This window comes from Pyrgilauda ruficollis, unplaced genomic scaffold (assembly GCF_017590135.1).
Source record: "Pyrgilauda ruficollis isolate IOZ18807 unplaced genomic scaffold, ASM1759013v1 scaffold35, whole genome shotgun sequence".
Taxonomy (NCBI): Eukaryota; Metazoa; Chordata; class Aves; order Passeriformes; family Passeridae; genus Pyrgilauda; species Pyrgilauda ruficollis.
In genome coordinates this window covers 2,031,260-2,051,575 of record NW_024524934.1, presented here as the reverse complement: position 1 = coordinate 2,051,575, position 20,316 = coordinate 2,031,260, and the positions used below count along the sequence as shown (strand labels likewise).

Sequence of the window (20,316 nt, the reverse complement as noted above, 5' to 3'; positions counted from 1 at the left end):
AAATGAATGCAAGTTGGCGTTTATTTCTTCCTGCAGCACGGCAGAAGCTGGAAGGACCCTCTGGCCAAGGGTCCCACCCACCTCGCTCAAGCTGGACCACCAAGAGCTGTGTCCCCTGGACCGTGCTCAGAAGTTTGAGTACCTCCAACACAGGAGACGCCACAGCCTCTCTAGACGACCTGTGCCAGTGCTGAAATCAGCCTGGCACAAAGGCAGTGTTCCCTGCTGGTCAGAGGGAGCCTCCTGTGCTTCAGTGTGTGCCCATTGCTCCAGTGCTGTCACCGGGCACCACTGGAAAGGAGCTCTATGGATGTTCTCTTGGCAGACATTTAGAAAGATACTGTTTCTAAATTTTTGCATTACACGTGGGTTTAACAATTTGTGCTGCTCCAAACTCCTCCAAATTCACACTAGAATTAACACAGAAGACCCATTTTGAAGTACCTCTTTGCACTGAGCCTTCCCTTCTGTGTTGTCCTTCCAGGAGATATCAGGGTGGTTGAAGTCCCCTATGAGGACCAGGGCCTGAGAGTCAAAATCTGAGTTCAGACACAGGTACTGATAATGTCCTCCAGACTGTGTGGAACAGGAATACGCCCACCTGGTGTTCTTGCCAACTGCAGCTCTTCCAGAACTGAGCACAGTAAGAATGAGGACTCAGGGAGAATAGCTGCCACTCCTCTACTTCTTTCTGTAGCTCCTTTTAATTCCTACATGCTGTTTTTTCCTGTGGTTTCTAATTCTGCTTATTTGTTGTGTTTTGCCTGTGCAGGAGGGATGAGGAGGACCAGAATTTTATCACCGTCTTCTCATTTTGCTCTCATCACACTTCGGTATCTTTGCCCATTAAACCGCTTTTCATCCTGTGAGTACCTCAAGAGATAATTATATTTAGGGTTTGTTAGGAAGCTTGGTGCATGACTTCAGTCATCTCCCCCCTTAGTGAGGAAAGAAAATGCAGAGGGCTGTGAAGTATTTTCTAGAAAAATCTGAGGGGCAGTACAAGGCAGGACCATGGTGTACTATACAGACGCTCTCCTTCCAGATACTTCTTTCCATGGAAAGGCAAATCCACCAGTGTCCCATCTCTCTGAGCTCCTGAGCTGCACGACTGAAGGCTGCCAGCTCCAACTCTATTGCAAGCTCTGTAGGAGTCTGTGTTGACAGCTAGTGGCAGTTCCTTAGGATGGAAAATCATGCGGCAAACTGTAATTGAGTTGAGGCATTTCCTCCCTCCTACTTTCCTCATACTCTCAGTAGTACACTTGTCCTGTCCCAGATGAATGTGAAAGTGCCTTAAATTCCAGCAACAAACCCAGGCAGAGCACTGGCTCCATTTATTGAAGTAAGTTTTACCTGTCCACTCGGCCAGAAATGCTTTGTTTGCTGCCTCATTTCCTAACTGGTTAAAGTCCTATTTTATCCACTATTTGGGTAAAGTTCCTATTCTTTCCAAGTACCCCTGACTTTAGGATATGAATCCCACCTAAACAGATAATTAAATTCACCTGAACATTTTTTCCATAATAATAATGGTGCAGCTTCTGAATTACAGGGAAGTGTCTCAGCAATGTTGTCTGTCGAGTAGAGGAGTTGCTCAGAGGAACTGTTTCAAATCCCAGATTTGTGCAAATTAGGGAGTGTGAACAAGAAAAAAAATCTACAGGTAGGTTTAGATCTGCAGATTACCCCAAAATGTTGTAGGTTAGCTTACCCATAGTTAAGACCTTGCTCTGAAGGCATGCATCAGGAGAAGGTGGGATTAAGTGCACACAGGTGGCTTTCAAACAGCTCCAAGTACCTTCAACCCATGGGTCTCTGCTACTATTTGCTCATCAGGAGAAAAGTTCTCTTATTTACTTCCAAAAATAAATTTGAATGTGATAGAACTTCCGTGGGTAAAGTGGTTCGTGCAGTCCAGTGGCCAATGCTTGTCAGTTTGCTGTTTTGGGTACTGCCTGGGCTGTTGCCTATTTCAGAAAGAGAACTCAAACTCCTACATTGCATTATCAAGGCCCCTGTACAACTGTTAAATTTCAGCACCAACACAGCCAGTTGCCTCACAGATTGTCTCTATGTTCCGTAAATAATTAAGCAAATCGTGTAGTAGTGATTACTATCAGGATATTGGATAGTCTTGACAGGAGATGGAGGGATCAGGAATGAGCAAGGCTATAAAACTAGCTGAATTTTATATTCCAGTACCATTATTCCTAATTCTGCTAGCTCTTGACTAGACACTGGCACCCAAACAGGAGATTTGCCTTCATGCCTGAAGATGGAAAAGCAGGAAACTTTCTGTTAAAAAAAAAAAAAAAAAAAAAGAGAGCTCTATGGATGTTCTCTTGGCAGACATTTAGAAAGATACTGTTTCTAAATTTTTGCATTACACGTGGGTTTAACAATTTGTGCTGCTCCAAACTCCTCCAAATTCACACTAGAATTAACACAGAAGACCCATTTTGAAGTATCACTACACCTGGGAGGCTGTGACCCCAAATTTGGAACTGTAGAAGAAATGCTGGTTGCAGAGTTTGCAAGTACCTGGGAGAACATCTGTAACTATGGTTGGATTCAGTCATCAAAGCCTAAATCTGATGCTTCAGGTTAGGTAATCTATGCAGTACTGCAAATTTATGTAAAACAGTACAAGTAGCAGCAATGAATCAGGCTCAACAAAGACCTGTCTCTTCTGTGAAGAAAAGCCTTGAAAACACTCTTTAAAAAGATGTCTTTAGTCAGTTTTTATGATCTCTCAGGTTTTCTTGCTTGTTATTAGAGGTCATTTATGTTCATGTCTTTGTTCTATTATGGCTTTGCAGAGACTGAACTAGACTTGACTGTAACCTTCACACACACCAAAAGATACTGAAAAGAACGGCACAGTATTTTCCTGAAGAAACATTATTCCTGTAGTCCAGTGTATGGCAGAACGTGTGTACTATTTATGCAGGAGAACATAACAGTGGCAAGTGTGTTACTGACAGTGCATAGGAAGTGGCCTGAATGACTTTTCCCAGTCAGGCAGGAATTTTAACAGTCATTTAATTATTCACATTTTATCATGCAAACTGTAGGCAGCGTAACAGCCTGACTGATGGCAACATAAAAATATGAATTAAGTAGAATTATTTTTTCAGGTGAACTGCTTGTACCTTCAACTGATTTAATTCTAAATGTCTTCACTGTAACAGTTCTTTCATGTTTAAAGAAAGCATAAATAGTCCCCCCAGCTGATACACATATATAGGAACACTACGGCCTCAGAGGTGCTAGAAAAGCGATCCTTACACGAATGTGAGTTGAACTCCAAAAGGTTTAACATTACAGAACTCGTAGGTAAAGGTAACTTTTATTCTCCTTTTGACTAAAATCAAATTCAATGAAGGAATGCTAACTTAACCCCCCCTATTGTAAGGAAAACAGTCTTTTTTAAGAGATTGCAAAAAAACATTTACTGAACATTAGTTTGAACTCTAACAAAATAACTAAGAGCAGAATGACTCCCTATGTTTTCTTTCCCCGTCTTTCCTCTGTTAGAGAAAACTTATATAAAATTTACATCAATAAATTAATATTCAAGTTTTAATCTGAAGGAAACGAAGAGCTTTTTAAACAAACAAATATTAAAGCCTCTAAGTTACAAGACTTGTTTCAGCAACTTCAAAATTAGAATGGAAGTGTCTTTGAAAAAGACAACTCTGTGAGAGAACCACATTTAAAATGTGTTAAGAAATATTAGTTTTATTTAACCAGTTTTCACAGCTGAATATTTATTCTATAAAAACTTTACAGATTGTACAGTTTATATATAGTTCAAACTACTAGAACAAAGAAGTAGGTCCCACAGATGCAAAAATACTGTACCAATCCAAGGTAAAGGCAGATTTACACACTGTACAGCTCTCCACTGGGAAGGGGAGGTGGGTCAGTTCCAAGTAAAAAGTTCAAAACTGTACAAAAATAAGGTTTGATTTTTCATTCTTCATAATACATTCAATAAGATTGCAAGCACAGATACCCAAGTAATAATAGATATCTGCAGTCAGGAATCAATAACCACTCCTGAAAGGAATGCAAAATAGGTCTATTTACACAGGGCACTCTTTTACACCATACTGCATATAGTGTATATTTCAAATAATAAAAAAGCATAGACAAAGAACATTAAACATCTAATATAAGGTAGTTTTTTTTTTAAGAGGGTTTTTTTTTTTTTTACTTAATAGTGTGCCAAAAGAATTTTAACTTATTAAATAATATATTCTAAGTGAACCTAAAATTTATGAACATAAAATGCATTTTTGGTGTAATACATCAATTAAACCAGCAAATAGGAAAAAAGAACCAAAAAAACAAAACCCAAACTGTATATAAAGTAGTATTTCCACCCAGCAACAGGAGCACTTATGTAGTTATTTAAAAAACCGAAATAAACAAACAAAAACCCCCAAACAAACAAACAAAAAAACCCCAGAGAGGCTTTTTAAAAACCCACTAAAACTAACTTATAACTTAGGATATTCATACATAAGATATTCAGTGATTCACTAATACTGCAAAACAAGCTTTTTTGTGTTGGTTTTTTTTTTCTTCCTTCCCCCTTCCACTTCCCTCTGGCTCTCCCTCATTCCCTTTCCCTAAGAGACAGTGGTTTCTTCATGCTGTCTGGGTAAGAATCAGACATACTCCTGCCCCTTCCTCCCCCCTGTATACCTCCCCCCCAAAAATAAGAGAGTGTTTCCTTAGCATTAATCCTGAGCACACTCTCTTTTTGGGGATATGTGTGATTTAAGCCTAACAGGGCTTTTTTACCCCAAAGTTTTAGAATGTTCAATACTTGAGGTATTTCAACCTTCTTCTGAGACAATGCCTTTTCTCTAAGCTGACTCACTGGGCAGAGAAAGCAAGGGCTGGTTAATACCCGTTTCAATTCTGTATTCTCATGAAAAAGAAAAGCATTACTCCAGACTTCCCTGCCACACAGAAAATAATGCAACACCATTCACTTTTTAATTAATTCTCTATTTGATACAGTACTAGCCAAAGATAACAAAAACTAGAGCTTTTAAAGAGATGTTTGGTAGTGCACTCTATTGTTTTTTATCTTGTGTGTGTGTGTGTCTACATACACACTCTCACACATATTACATTTATATCTATATATATATATAAATATATATATATATATGAAAGACATATATAGATATATGCACACACATACACTTGTGTGTGAATACATCTGCGTGTAACAATCAGGGAGAAAGGAGTTTTGTTCAAATTTAAGAGATACAGTACTTTTAAACCCCTTGACAATAAAAGGGGAGGGGGGTGTGTGTCCACTCCTGTTCCCAAGCTGAGCAAGGGGTTAGTTTATATAAGGGTTTTTTAAATGGGCATATTTTGCTTGCCCTGATGTCCAAGAAATACAATTCCAGTGTCACGGGCATCTCATCAGAATTCATCAATTCTGTTCTGCAGATATTTTAACATTGAGTCCATCCCTTGTGCTGAGCCCCAGATTTTCTTCAAAACTTCACACTCCTTTTCATTTGCTTGTTCCAAGTCCACCTTCATGATGTTACGTACTAAAGCTTTGGATTCTTCAAGTACCTGGGCCAAAATTAAAAAAGGGGGAATTAGGTTAGTATCACCTGAGAACTGAGCACCCCAGGTGCTTCTATGGGCATTTAACAGATTTATGTGGAGAAATGTTGGAACCGATTATCAACTTAAGCTTAGCAATTCATTAATATGACTGTAAGAAATGTTTCTCATAGTCATTTTCCTTGTGGCATCTCACAAAATTTCCTTCACCTTATGCCAGCAAAATTTCAAAGTGCACAAAAGTGTGAAAATAATGAAAATCATAAAATAACTATGAAAAAATATATATGGTTTTGAAACTACATGAAAGTGCGAGTCCATAGTAGTGAAGGCTAATCATGACACTTTTATCCCAAACCGCTCTAATAACTGGCCAGATTTTGATTTCTTGAGCACTTAAAATACACTGGAAAAAAAATCTCATTTGTTTTTTCTGTTTAGAAATTGAATAATTTGCTTTTAAAATCTAAAATTTCTAATGCACAGAACAGTTAATTGTACTGCACCTTTCCTTATAAGAAGGAAGTTAAAATTACCACTATTTGATGCTATCTTGTGCAACTGCCAGTAGCACACATGACCACTATGTGTTACTCATAAAACAAAGCCCAGCACGACATCAAAGACTGTATTTATTTCCTTGGTAATTTAAATTAGAACTCAACCTAACTCAACATTTCTGTGTTTCTGTGCAGATATTAGGGCAACTGTTCATACTGTTGATTAGAGTAAGTTGGACTTCAGCAAGTATGTTGAGATTAAATTATAAAAATCCAATGCTGGTTTATGTTCCTTATCAAATGCCACAGTACACTGTAGTTAGGAAGAATCAGACAAAAACTTTAAAACGAAACCTAAAAACCCCCAAACCAGAAAGATACAGAAAAATCTGTCAAAAAACATTGCTGTACCATAATGCAGTCCTTGTTTCATGAAAAGACTCTTTTTTTTTCAGGACAAAAAGATGCAGTCCAGTACTACATAGATTAATTCTTATTCATCTAATCATAAAAATACAAGAATATAAAGGAAACTTACAACTGAATTACATGTGACAAGTTCTTTAATTCGAACCATTACTTCCTGTGTGAATGTTCCTGGCCAGAACACTTGGGAGACGAGTCCTTTGGCACAAGCCTCCTGCGCCGTCAACTTCCTTCCACTGAACAACATTTCATTGGCCTGAAGGGATAAAAAGTTACTTCTGGTATGAAATGTAATGAGACAAAACTCATCAAAGGAAAAATGTTCAAAACAAATAAGAAAAATGCCTGCACTTTTTGAAATAGTTTTATTACAGCTCTTCCAAGTTTTAATTAAAAAAGAAAAATATTGGCCTACAGCTGGCTGGTCCGTATTGTTGACCAGTACTAGGTCAGTAGTTATTGAAATGTGGACGTCTGTGATTAATGGTTAAATGTGCAAATGTCTTTAGTCATTTCCTGGCTGTGAATGTTTGTTAGCTCTGGCTTTCTCGCACTATTGCCTTGGTTGTCTTGTATCTGAGAATAGGTTATAATGCCTGGCAAATTTGTAAACCAGCAAAGAATACATCAGCTTGCCCTTTATAATGATGTATTTCAATTTCTGACCAAATTAATAGAAAATAAACATTCACATTTTCTTCAAGAGTCCAATACTGAACTGACAAATTCTTTAAGAATTTCATATAGTAGTCTTATTAAAAACTCCCAGTATTTAAAAGATCTTGCACATGGTTTAAGGTACAGAATTGAGTACTACCTTCTATGCAACAAGATGCTCTCTCTAGCTGTTCTGTAAATGTCTTTGATTTGTAATTATCATACAATTTACTATTTACCATTTTCCCCATTAAAGTTTTGTCCTACAGCCACTTTAATTCCAGTTTTAGAGCAGCTTTTTATACAGTTTGCAGTGACATTTACACGGAAACAGGCAGTGGAAATTAAGAAGTCAGAGTAATAATCAGCCTCAAAAAAAAATAGAAAATCAGTGTTATTGTAAATAATGACTTGTTTCCACTGAAAGATATGACAAACCCATTACTGGATTCTTGAAATATAAGAAATAAGGCTGTTCTAAAACACAAACCTGACAGGTGTAACACTTCTGAGGGAAAAATACGGAGGTTTTTAAGGTTTTCTAATACTGGAACTTTTGGTAATTATTTCAGCAACTTTCAGTTAAGAATCTTTAATAATAATTATTAACTTAATAAATAATTATTTATTTGCTATGCTACCATGTTCCTAGTATTACATTTTACATATTAAGCAATTTGGAAACTCTGCAGTCTCTTATTTGTTCCTTTGTAACGAAATACGAAGTCTGGGCTCTACTGGCAGTTTACTTCCTGAGTGCCAGTCCATTAGGAATGCAAGAAAAAACCCCAGCCAGTTTCCCAGCATATTTTATTTTGATTTTACCATCAGCATATCTCTCACAGTTACTATGGAAAGCTGTGATAATACATATATTAGTTGATAAAAACCCATATCTCTTGCACTGTGATCAAGATCTATATCCTATAGTTCTACCTTCTGAGAACACAGTATCAAATATAAAAGGTTCATTTACCATTCCTTCTCATTTTCCAGAATGTATGGCAGTAATAATAGCCTGAAATACTAGATAAAAATCAGAGATGTATACATGGTTGTCTAAAAAAGGAATTATTTTTCCTACACAGCTGGGGAAAAATTAGTGTTCCAAAATAATTTAAAAACCACTTAACATTTCTATGAAAGATCAAAATGTGAAGTCATTCTAATAGATAGGACAGGCAAGCATTTAATCCAGGTGGTCAGGTCTACGTATTCTTGACACGTGTCTTTGCAAGGATATAAACAAATGCCAGAAAGCTTTTTTTTTTCCCCTAAAACTTAGTTGCAACTGCTGAGTTCTCCTGAACATGAAACACCATAAGTGAGAATGGAACAGTTATCTTATTTCTGCCAGCAGTAACACAGCATTAGCATAAAATCTCACAAGAAGTGAGCACTCCTATTGATGTTCTCACTTGACAGGTTTTGAAGGGAAATCTCTTGCTCTGGCATCTTCACTTTTGATCTATACACAACATCTGCTGGAGACCAAGTGCTAAACAAGCTTTAATCATAACCATGCCTTGTACCTGCTGTAAAAATGAACTCACTTGGTGGTTACTTTCCAAGAAATACACTACAGCAATAGAAATGAGTGTGATAAAGATGTTTCACTAAGATTCTCATTAGCAACCTTTATTTTCTACTTTGAATAGAAAATGTCTTCTTCTATAGAGGAACTTACACTTGGACCTCAAATTTCCTGGAATAAACCCATGCTTGAAAATAGGAAAATAAGTAACCCCATCCACAACAGACCTGCTCACCCACAGAAGGTGACTGACCCCACATGGAAGATATTTCCAGGAATCTTGCAATGGAACATTTTTACATAGCTGCAGCTAACAACACTGCATTTTAAGACTGACTTACAAGAGTTAGGGGTGGTGCTACTCCTGCTGAATAGATATATTTGTAGAAAATGTTATGATGCATACAGAGGCCTTAATTCTTTGCTTTGTATATTTTTTCCCCTGAATGTTTTGCATTTCACTCATAACATCTTCCTGCTGACTTCTCTCTTTTACAGAAAAAAACCCGTGATTCTTTATCAAAGTCTTCAGTATGGATTCTGAATGTATTTCATGAAACGTGCTGAGTAAAGTTCAGCTTCGTCCCACAGAGACATTGCTTTGCAGCAGAGAGTCAAGGATAGTACAAAAACAGTGGATTTTTTCCCCTTTTTGCACTAATCATTTTGGAATTGTTACCACTGGAAGCTTTCAATTAAAATCTTTATATTTAAGAAAGAGAGCATTCACAAACACACATGAAAGAGTACACTAGGGAAGAGCTTGTGTTTTTTGTACAACTTCTAAAGAAATGAAAAGTAACAACCACAAGTCTTTAAAGGACAAGGATGTATGGAATGGATGGATGAATGGATGGATGGCCAAATAAAAAGGGAAAGGAACAATCAGTAATTTGAAACATGCTAAGATATTAAAGATACTCTTATTCAGTTTCAGTAACTTTTTCTGTTCTTTTCTAATAACTAAATCCAAATATGACACAATTAGCTACTAGATCTTTTAGAACTGGTGTGTTTTAATATATATTTTTTAAATAAATAAGTACCTACAGGGAAAAAAATGGCTTTTATAACAAACAGCAATTTTGGAAAACAGGTGCAGCCACAAGCACTTGTTTCATACTGTCCAAATTGGAATAAGACGTAGGTCTAAGTTTTCAAAGAACACAGCATGAAAAAACACTAAGCAACATGAAAATAACATAGGTAGGAGATTCTTAAATAGCTTTCTGTTAGGAGTGCATGGAAGCTGAAGTAGTTATTTTGCATAGTGGCATAAGACTGCTCCTGGGTGGTGTCACAGTGCTCTGCTGTGCAGTGACACCGAGTGCCACACTGGTGCTGTGCTGAATGCAACACACCCACGGCTGGTCCCCACGAGGCAGCAGCAGGGGAGATTTGTCTTGGTACACAGGACATGACCCTTCTGACACCATCAGGGTCAAAGGTGGGATTAAATCCCATGCCTGCTTTCTGTTTTGTGCATGCAGGTGAAGAGTAAGTTGTAGGAGCATGGAGCAGAAAAGCTAAAAGGGTGGCTTCTCATGAAAGGTTTTCATGAGACAAAGAAAAAAAATTAAGAAAAAGACAACAGAGGAAGGCAAAAAGTCTTGAAATCACACTGGATAAATTATCCCAACTGAATTGTGAAGATGTCAGCCCCTACCCTGCAAGCTACTTACAGAAGCCAGGCCCATTATCCGAGGGAATGTAAGGGAGGAACATCCATCTGGACTTTGTCCAAAAGTAGTGTATGGTGTCTGAAACCAGGCCTTCTCGTTGGCCCAGACCACGTCACACAGAGGCAATATAGACGCTCCAAGTCCAATGGCTGGGCCATTTACTGCTACAATGATAGGCTTCTTAAACTGAATAAAAGTATTCACAAAATTCCTGAAGAGAAACAGAAACATGTGCTCACTACATATATTGAGAATGTAAAATATACCAGCCCTTGAAAACTCCATAATAATTCATCTTCCCAGTAACATCACTTTCAAACCCAACCTGATAACCTTTCACAATGAGGTGGTTATTTGGTGGATGAGGGGAGAGGTGGATAGTCTACACAGATTTCAGAGTGAGGATTTCAGCCCTCTCGTAAGAGTTTCACAGCCACGCTGCTGATGTACGAGCTGGATGAGCAGACAGTGAGATGGACTGAAAAACGTCAGCATGGCTGGCCCAGAGGGTGGGGGCTCATGGCACAGGCCAGTGATTTAAGTGTTGCACCCCACGGGGTCAGTGATGGGTCCAGCACTGTTCAACAGCGTCGCTGATGATTGGTTGATGGGGAAGAGCTTATCCTGAGCGAGTTTGCTCAGGATACAAAACCAGGCTGATACACCAGAGGATTGTGCTGCCATCCAGAGGGACCTCGACAGCCTGGAGAAATGAGCTGACAGGAACTTCCTAAAGCTCAACAAGGGAAGCGCAAAGCACTGTGCCTGGGGTGGAACAACCCCAGGCATCAATGTATGCTGGAAGACAAGCTGGAAAGCACCTTGGCAGAAACTGAGCTAGGGTTCCCAGTAGACACCAGCCAGCAGTTTGCCAGTGCTATCCTGCACTGCTTCAGGAGGAATGTTGTCTGGAGTGTGCAGGCGTTGATCCTGCCCCTCTGCTCAGCCCTAGTGTCATTGTGGACTTCTCAGTGAAAGGGAGACTCCAGATGATCTAGCAAAGGGGCATCGGGGTGACCCAGGGGCTCAGTGAGCTGGGCCTGTTCAGGCTGGAGAAGAAAAAGCTCAGGGAATGTCATCAAAGTGTAAAAGTACCTGAAAGGGGATGCAAAGAGGACAGACTCAGGCTCTTTTCAGTGATACCCATTGAGGCAGTGGGCACAAACAAACACAGGAGGTTCCCTCTCAACAGCAGGAAACACTTTCTTACTGTGAGGGTAACCTAAGGCAGCCAACAAGGTCATGGACTCTCAGTCTCAGGAGATTAAAAACAAACCCAAGAAATGGTCCTGGCCAACCTGCTCTGGGTGACCTTGCTTGAGCAAGTTGGACAAGATGCCCTGCAAATGTCCCATCCAACCTCAACCATTTTCTGATTCTGTAAAAGCCTACCACTGCTCCCAGCCCAACCCACCACAGTAGCTGGGGAGGTGCAGATTTAACACCCCTCTACAAGTACCAGCTGATACAGCACTTTGGTACATCCATGTGTCCCACAGCTCCCAAATAAAGCTGCAGCCTTTCCACACCTCTGGGCACCACAGCTGTGGCACAGCCCTGCTTGGTCCTCACTGTATTTATGTATGGCACCAGCACAAATGTCTTTTTAAGTGACAGTAATAAGGTATAAATGAAGATGGCCAAAGCATTATTGATCTTCCTTGAGGGGCTTTTCTTAACAAATAAATGTGCTTTTTAAAACTATGAACATAAATAGTAGAGCTCTATTATCCCATATCGCACACCTGTAAACCTCTTCATCTCATCTCCCCTCTTTTGGGTGCTAATAATGCTCTGGGTACTATGCTATTAGGTGACATATGCATATTCTCATCCCCATTGAGAACAAAAAATGACACTTCATTCCAGTACCCACAAAATATGGATGCTTCTCTGCTCTCCAACAGTAATGCCCTCCAAGAGCTTCTTAGGAAAAGAACAGTTGTGTGTATGAATACATACACAGGTAATTTTAAAGTTTTCTCCCTATCTGTGTTACATATTTTTGTATTTCTGCAAAACAGAACAATCTTACTATATTGCATTTAGCACTAAACGTTATCACACCCCTCCTTAACTCAGTCTAACAAACTCAAACAGCTAAATGCAAAAAAAAAAAAAAAACCAAATCCAAACCTGGAACCATCTCATCATACAAACATCCCATTCAGAGACTTAAGATAATTTTAATCATGTTTGAATATCCCAGAGAGGACCATGTCTAGAACATACATGAAAAATACCTTAATTGAAAGGGAAGGTGTGTGTTCATAAGTCTTTTAAGTCACCTTTGGCCATTTTATTAACAATGAACATTAGGTGAAAAAACAGGTTTCTGAAAGAGCCCAAATTAAAACAGTGATAGAAGCTCAGTGCTAAGAGCTTCTGGCCACATCTGAAGTCACTGCATAAGCAACTTTTACATGAAATGACTGCAGAATTTCCTTTGATAAAAATAACTATAATCATCTTTACAAACTAACTGTGCCTCCAATGAAACAGACTTTACACGTCCATGGCCTTTTTTTAGAAACATGACCATTGATAAAAACAACAGATAAAGGGCTCTGAAAGAATACAGATACTCTAGAAGAATGCAAGAGACCAGGCTCTCAAAACCAGTGCTCAAATGTACTTGTTTGTATTGTTAAAATGTGTGTCCAAGATTCACACTTTTTTTCCATATATTTTCTTCTCCTTGGTAATAGTTCAGATCAATTTGTTTAAGTGTTAGGTTTGGTACCTGGCATTGGGATGATCACCAGTATTAATCTACTCCTCTAAAATACCCATCATTCCACTTCTCTGAACGTACTATATCAATTTACTCATTTAATACGTCTTGCATTTTGGTGTATTAAATTTGTTTTCTGGAAACCCTACGGCTATTGAAGTATTTTAATATTGGTTTTAACTGGAAGAGTATTACAATACTCCCAGCTTTCACAGTTAAAATTTAAAATGAAAAATGCATGAAATGACAACCCAAATAGAAGAGGACAGGAAGCATGAAGAAGTGCTGCACGCTATAATGTCACAGGTGAATGTCTGAGATCTTTCTGAATAAGAGGTTTTTAAAACAAAGATAGAACAAGCCAGGCCATATGATGAACAATACCCATCAGATGACTGAAAACAGCCATACATACCTAATAGCTTCTGCCATCTTAGTGCTTTCCTTTTTTCTATCATCCGTTAAACGTCGTATAAAATAAATAAAATCAAGACCACAGCAGAAAATGCTACCAACTGCACTGAACAGCACAAGTTTACTGTCATCTGCAGCTGCTGTGTTCAGTGCACTTTGGACTTCCTTCATTACCTGGAAAATAAAAATTTCATAAGAATCATTTTAATCCATCATTGCAAAGTAGCATGTTGTTCTCTTCCCTTCCTCCCCCTATGAGACCCTTCAACATCTTTAATTTTTCCTTAGGATCTACTCAACCATCTTATTAGAAAAGTTAACTTTCTTCATTATCCAAAAAAACGGTAGTTAATGTGTTAGAAACTTTGCATTTCAAAAATGTAATTAGACAAAGATAATTAAATCATTAAGGAAAGATCTATTAGGTGTTATCTGTAACTAAAACACTCACTCAGCATTTCTGTAATTTGGACAGCAGATGGCATATGCAACCAGTACAGAAAAAAAAAGAACCTTAATTGAGGCTAAAGCTTTTTTCAAGTTGCACTTTGTAAATCACTGCACAGCTCATAAAAGACAGTAGACATCAACATGGTCAGGTAACAAAGTTTTTAAATGAAAGTGACTTACACATAGAATCAACTGTACATATAACATCTTGCAAGTAAGAACCTGTATCGTGTTTTGTGTACATTTGTGTCTGAATAACAAGCAGAAACAAGGCAAGGACTTCAAATTCCCTCCCCCTCCCCTCCCAAAATCAGAATTGTTCTGACCTCTGGATTTAATGAATTATTTTCAGATGATTTTGTTGATAGCAAAATGTGTGTGAATCCATCTTGTTTCCTGACAACAATGTCTCTGTACCGGTACGCGCTCTCCGTTTGTCTCACGCTGAAACGTAGTCTTTTATCAAAGGGTTGATCTCTCCTGTCATCAATAAACCTTCTTTTGCTGGCTGTCACTCCTGTTACAGATGTCTGGATGTTGGTTGTACCATTGGCTGCTAATGCTTCCATAAAGGTGGGTGTACCTGGAAAGAGTTTAAACAAGGACAATTACATTTGAGTAGCTCACCCACCTCAAAATCCCTATTAGCATGAAAACATGCAACTCATATTAAGAACACACAGTAAACATGAAACTCTGTCTCCTGGAAGTGATTGAAAGAGACACTGTGCACATAGCAAAACTGAAATGACAAAAGGATTCAAGAAATTAATTTTGCTGTTTTAAGAACATACAATTAGAAAAAGGCAAACAGACCAACTGTCATACAATTAGAAGGGAAGAAATGTGTATTTAACATTATTTTTAGAAGGGAAGAAATGTGTATTTAACATTCCTAATACCAATGCACGTCAGGAAGTTAATGGTCTGCTTTCTCCCTTTCCAACATTTTAAAGTCATTTAACAGCAGCAACATCGCTAAGAGAAAGCAAAAGCCTTTTGTTTCAATCAGAAATTATAAAGAAGACAGAATAAAACAAATAAAGAATGTGATTGACAAGATCATAAAAAACATAGTAGTTTTTAAAGAAAAATGGAAATGAAGAAATGCAGACTATACTACTTTGAGAGGAGCACAAAACCCATGAAATGATGGATATTCTAATGGATTCACAGACAACGAGATCTTTCTCATGTTAAACATTTTTGTGCCGTTGGAATTGGCAAATAGACAATTAAGTTTAGCTGGTCTTGTTTCCAATAGCTTACACAGAGGGAGTTTGAAGGCATGCAAGTAAACAGGCCATTCCTCATGCCATAGAAGGGACAGGTTTTTCTGCAGTGCCCATTAGAAACATAATACCAAATAATTACCATTTGTTAAACAAAATAAGAGAATATACTGGATCTATAATGATTCTGTATGTTTAGGTCTCCATGCAAAATTCCTCCCAAATTTTTCATACTGAAGTAATGGAGTGTGCATAGGACAGGGGGGTTAAAAATACTGGGAAAGTGTATTAGAGTTCAAGACAGTAAAGTTTTGAAAGACTTTTCCTGAGAATTGAGCTCTGAGACTAAAATCTTCTGGAAAGCCACTGCCCTTGTCTCACTAACAGGTACTTCACAACATCATGCATGTCTTAAGAAGTAGAGTTACACCACATAGAAGTAAATTATTAATTGTTATTGTAATTTGTCATCATCTTTCTAAATAAGTCATATTTTAAAATTAAATTATGTAAAATTTTGTTTTTCAAAGGGTTTTTTTTTAAATTTCAAGTTTTGTTTGTTTACAACAAACTGCAAACACTTGTGGGTCCAATGAAGACATTAAAGAGGCTCACTTAAGTAACTGCAATGTCCAACATCTCGATATTTCCGTTGTATTCAAGTGCTGCTTACCTTAACTCATATGAAGTATAAGAGAGATAATAAGAAAAGAGACTAAATTTAATTAAAATTTAGAACATTATACATTTTCCTACTTATATTGCAGAAATTGTTTCTGGATATAAATGATGTTTATATATCAAATATTTTAAAATCAATATTTTATTATAAATACTTTACGATTAATTAAGCAAGTTGTCTGTTTAAGGATTTATACAACAATAAGATTTTATTCTTATTATATTTATTTTTTAAGGTCTTTCTTGTTGTATTAGTGATTTAATCCAGTTACCACCTCACTTTTTGTGAAGAAGTTAAAGGCAATTCAGAATTTTTTAGTTGTTTATAAAGTGAAGAGTAAGAGATTGGATTCAGTTTGAGATCAGTTTCAGAGACAGAATTGAACAAAATGAAGTATTAGTATTTTGTATTGACACAAAATTTTCACATTTATTCCCAAATTTTCCATGGCTTGTAAAATTCCTTTCGATTTCATTTCAGCAGAATAAATAAAAATTTGGGGTATGCTAAATATGAATTTGATGAGGAAGACTTTCAACTTTTTTTGAAACCATATTATGGCAATTGCATTCTTTTAAAAGAATTCTCTTGAAAGGGAATTTGCAGGAAGACCAGTGTTGTCCCGTATTTCATTAGGAACTCAAGATTAAATGGTATCACTGGCTTGCTTTTCCATAGGAAATGTAAATTAAAACAACTGAAATCACTTCTGATTTCCAAATCCTCATCAAAATTTTTTAAGTCTTTTGTCCTAGCCATAGTGAAAAACATGGAGAATTGAGAGAGCAGGACAGACTAGACTAAGCCAAAACAAGGAGTCAGTAAACTTGTGCAAGACCTCTGAGCCTGTATTTTTCCACTACTCATTCTTCCAAAGAGATACTCAAATACCAGAAAATTACTTTTGAGATGCAAGAGACAATGATTATATACTTTGAGAGACAAAACTTCTGGCAAGAAAGATCAAGATATAAACACCACAGGGCAATTTTCATGCTTATTGAACTGGCAAGAGACCTCCTGATTTTTTATATAAACCCTGTCTACACTTATCAATAGTTAGGAGTTTCAAACCACAAGCAAGGGACAGCTGCAATTCTGGAAGAGGAAGAAGTCTCCTCTTTCCAATCATGCACACACACTTCCAGGATACTTGCACTGGAATAAAAAAATCTGTCAGCTTTAGAAACCGTAATTCTGCACAGGGAGACTCAGCCAGTACAGATCAGAATATGGCACAGAAAGGTTTAAAACATGTTTGTTAATGTTTGTCATTAATGATGGAAGTTTGGGACCCTGTATACCTTACAGCACAGGGGCCTCTTTCTCTTGGCATTTGGTCCTTGGAAGCAAAGGGACAACTCAGAGACATAAGGCAGTATTTCATTTTGTCAGTACACAGGCAAAGGTGGTTTTGCTGCTCAGTCTTGAACACACAGCACAGCAAATAGGGATGAAAATAAAAAAGTTCAATTGAGAGTTAACTGTACTGCCAGAGATTTCCTCACATGAGAACTTTACATAAGGTTACTTATCTTCAGGATAATTAGAGCCGTATTTTAGTATTTTAAAACAGAATTTTGTAACAAACCAAAAGCAGTTCCGTATTTTAAGACATGAATGGAGATAGCATAACAAAGACAAAACACCACAGCCCTCTCCTTTCAAACTGAGCTTCCAAAAATAAGTAAGGACTTGGAAAAAAAGGCAGTTTACCCTGGATATGGTCAACTAATGAAGAACTGTTTGTTTAAGGTGTAAACAAATAGCTTATAGTTATATAAAAACCTTTCCACCTGCAAATTATTAACAATGTGATGTCAGAGCTGAAGACGGTAGTACTACTGGACAAATCCAAAGCTTCACTACAGAGATGCAAAAGGAAGTTAAAATGACAACTTTGTTCTGCAGCTGTTGACCAAAACCTGATAATAGTCAGCAATTTCATGCAACTGCCCTTGGAGGGAAAAAAACTAAAGCTAAGAGCAACAGATAAGAAAGGAACTGGCCTTATCCAAAGGAAGATAGACACAAAATACTAGTTTTGGCAAAGGGGCAGAACAAAGGTGTTTTTGTTAAAAACACAAGTCACGCTCACTTCACAACAATCCAAAATTAAAATCCCAAGCACCTCTCTAAGATATTCATGCCTCACTGCTACAAAGAAGTTCAGTTTAGCTTACATATCAAACCTTGAATACAAATACTCCCCACCCTGCAACAATACTTTGGGGATACATCCAAAGAGATGGTCTAAAACCAGCCAAGCTACTTTTGCACACTTCTTTTTGGGTACATATGTTTTGGTGCTCTTAATTCAAGGTTTGACTGACAGAGTATGCTGTCTCTGAAAGCTTAGCATAGACGCCTAAGGAACAAGCACAAAAACATGAGAGGTGTGAACAATACTGTCTGAGTATTCTCTTTAACTCCAGCTACCAGAAACTTAGCAATTACAAAAATTTGCATGCCCAGAACCATAGGCTGCTCCAAACTCCATGTAATTAAATTCCTCTTCTCCGTGGGATTGTTCAATTTACTTTTAAACCACTAAGGATTTGTCTTCCAAAGTATCTCTTGGCAGCAAGTTCTGGAACATACATGTTAAATTTCTTGATTCCTTTCATCAGGACCCTTCTCCAGATTGACTAGCCCCAGTCTTATTTCCCTTTTCTTCTTGCAGAAGCCAGACCAAGCCTGCCATTCTTCTCCATGCTTCTTCCTCTTCCATTAACTCTTGGAACAGGGCCCGAAATGGGACACAATATTCAATATGGGTTTTGTTGTGGTTTTTTTTTTTTATTTTAAACAGATGCTTGCAGAAAACTATCCAAAACAAACCCAATGCTCTTTCCCTGAGCAGCAACACATAGCCAGGAACCAGTCACTGTTTTATGTTTTGCTATAGGCACAGTTTGGTATGTAAGCCTGTTTTGTACCCTCCTCAATGCCTGGCATTCATCTGCACTGAAAGTCAGCTCTCATTTTACTCATGAAATCACTCAGTACTTTCAGAGAAGCCTGATGTGTTCACAAGGAGCTTTCGGAACTCCCATGTCTTTCCTGCACCCTCCTGGCACCACTTATGTCCTTTCCTACACTAAGTGATGAAGGGGTTCATGAGAAGCATCCCACTTGAATAAGCAAATGAACAAACACCACCAGCAGCAATGTCTTAAAGTGTTAACTGCAGAAATAAAACTGCAACTGTAACTGATTACAACTCAAGTACCAGACAGGGAACAATATGATCTGGAAAACTGATTGGTAAAAACAACTTGAATTTCCAATGAAAAAAAGAAGTGCTACAAGTAAGTTACATTTTTTCCTTAAGTCCTTTCACTTCTTCATTGTACCCTGAATATATAATCCACAAGAGTTCAGAATTAGTTGTCCAGCGCAGGTTGCCTCACATTTAATTTTCTGCCAACAAACAGAGGTGTTTTGTTACATGCTCATATGTATTAGCAATCTCTAACTGTAAACACTGTTAAGCTTTTCCAGTCTTAACTCTGCACTACATCAAATATTTCACAGGAGACAGGAATTCCAGACAGTGATACCACAATGCAAACATAATACAGAAGAGTTTCCAGTATTTTTTCCACTTCTACTTCAGTGATTACACAGAAAACATCTTAGAATTGTAGTGTATTAGCAAAGACTAGAGAAACTGAAAATGAGGGTTCTAAACCTCCTATGTACGTGCTTATTTTTTGTCTGAGTATGCATATTAATAGCACTTACATTTTTTAATCAAACAAAAGTTCCACTTACTTTGAAATTTCACAATAAATATTTACAAGAAAAAGAAGTCTCAATTTATTGTACATTTCACCTAAAAAGCTGATTTGCTTTGTGTTTCTGAAAAGTGTTCAAAATGTGCCAGTCACTTAGAAAGATGCAACTTCAGTAAATTCCTTCCAGAATATGGTGTTCCATTGACACAGAGCACAAATCAACAGTGCAACCAGCAATAAGTTGTGCATACTCCAGCATCAGAACAGGCATCCCCAAAGATGCCTTGGAGGAGAGGGGGTGGGAAAAGGACAATATTCCTACAATACCCCCATCACAACCCTTACTGCGGGGAGGGAGGGAGGGTTTGTGCCCTGTAACACTATCCTTGCTAAATGAAGTTAACCTCTTCTGATTCTCTTTCAAGGAAACAGTTACACAGCAACCATTAGATGTTCTTCTGTTGTTTTGCAAATGTGCCACATTTCAATACAAGGACTACAGGTTTTAAGAACAGATTAACGGGCAAATTATGACAGAACTTGTGGAACACCAGCAACAGGAAACTACAACTCAACAGCAAGCAGTCATGCAGTGGCTGTCAGGCTTGATTGTCAATGTCTGCCTTCAACTCCTAAGCAGTCCTTTTCTCATGCTGTT

At 37.7% G+C, this 20,316-nt stretch overlaps 1 protein-coding gene across 4 annotated transcripts in view; it reads right to left on the bottom strand.

Moving 5' to 3' along the window:
* Positions 1-3,459: 3,459 nt before the first annotated feature.
* The window catches only part of CDYL (chromodomain Y like), a 105,281-nt gene continuing 88,424 nt past the window's right edge, over positions 3,460-20,316 (bottom strand). Inside the window, exons 4-8 of one of the 4 annotated variants that reach the window (XM_041475481.1) lie at positions 14,331-14,587; positions 13,556-13,728; positions 10,407-10,617; positions 6,646-6,789; positions 3,460-5,613 (exon numbers count right to left, since the gene is read on the bottom strand). In XM_041475481.1, the coding sequence (XP_041331415.1) occupies positions 5,455-5,613; positions 6,646-6,789; positions 10,407-10,617; positions 13,556-13,728; positions 14,331-14,587 (944 nt within the window). In that variant the 3' untranslated portion in view covers positions 3,460-5,454. The remainder of the gene's footprint in view (positions 5,614-6,645; positions 6,790-10,406; positions 10,618-13,555; positions 13,729-14,330; positions 14,588-20,316) is intronic. The other 3 variants (XM_041475479.1, XM_041475480.1, XM_041475478.1) reach the window with 3 other exon arrangements.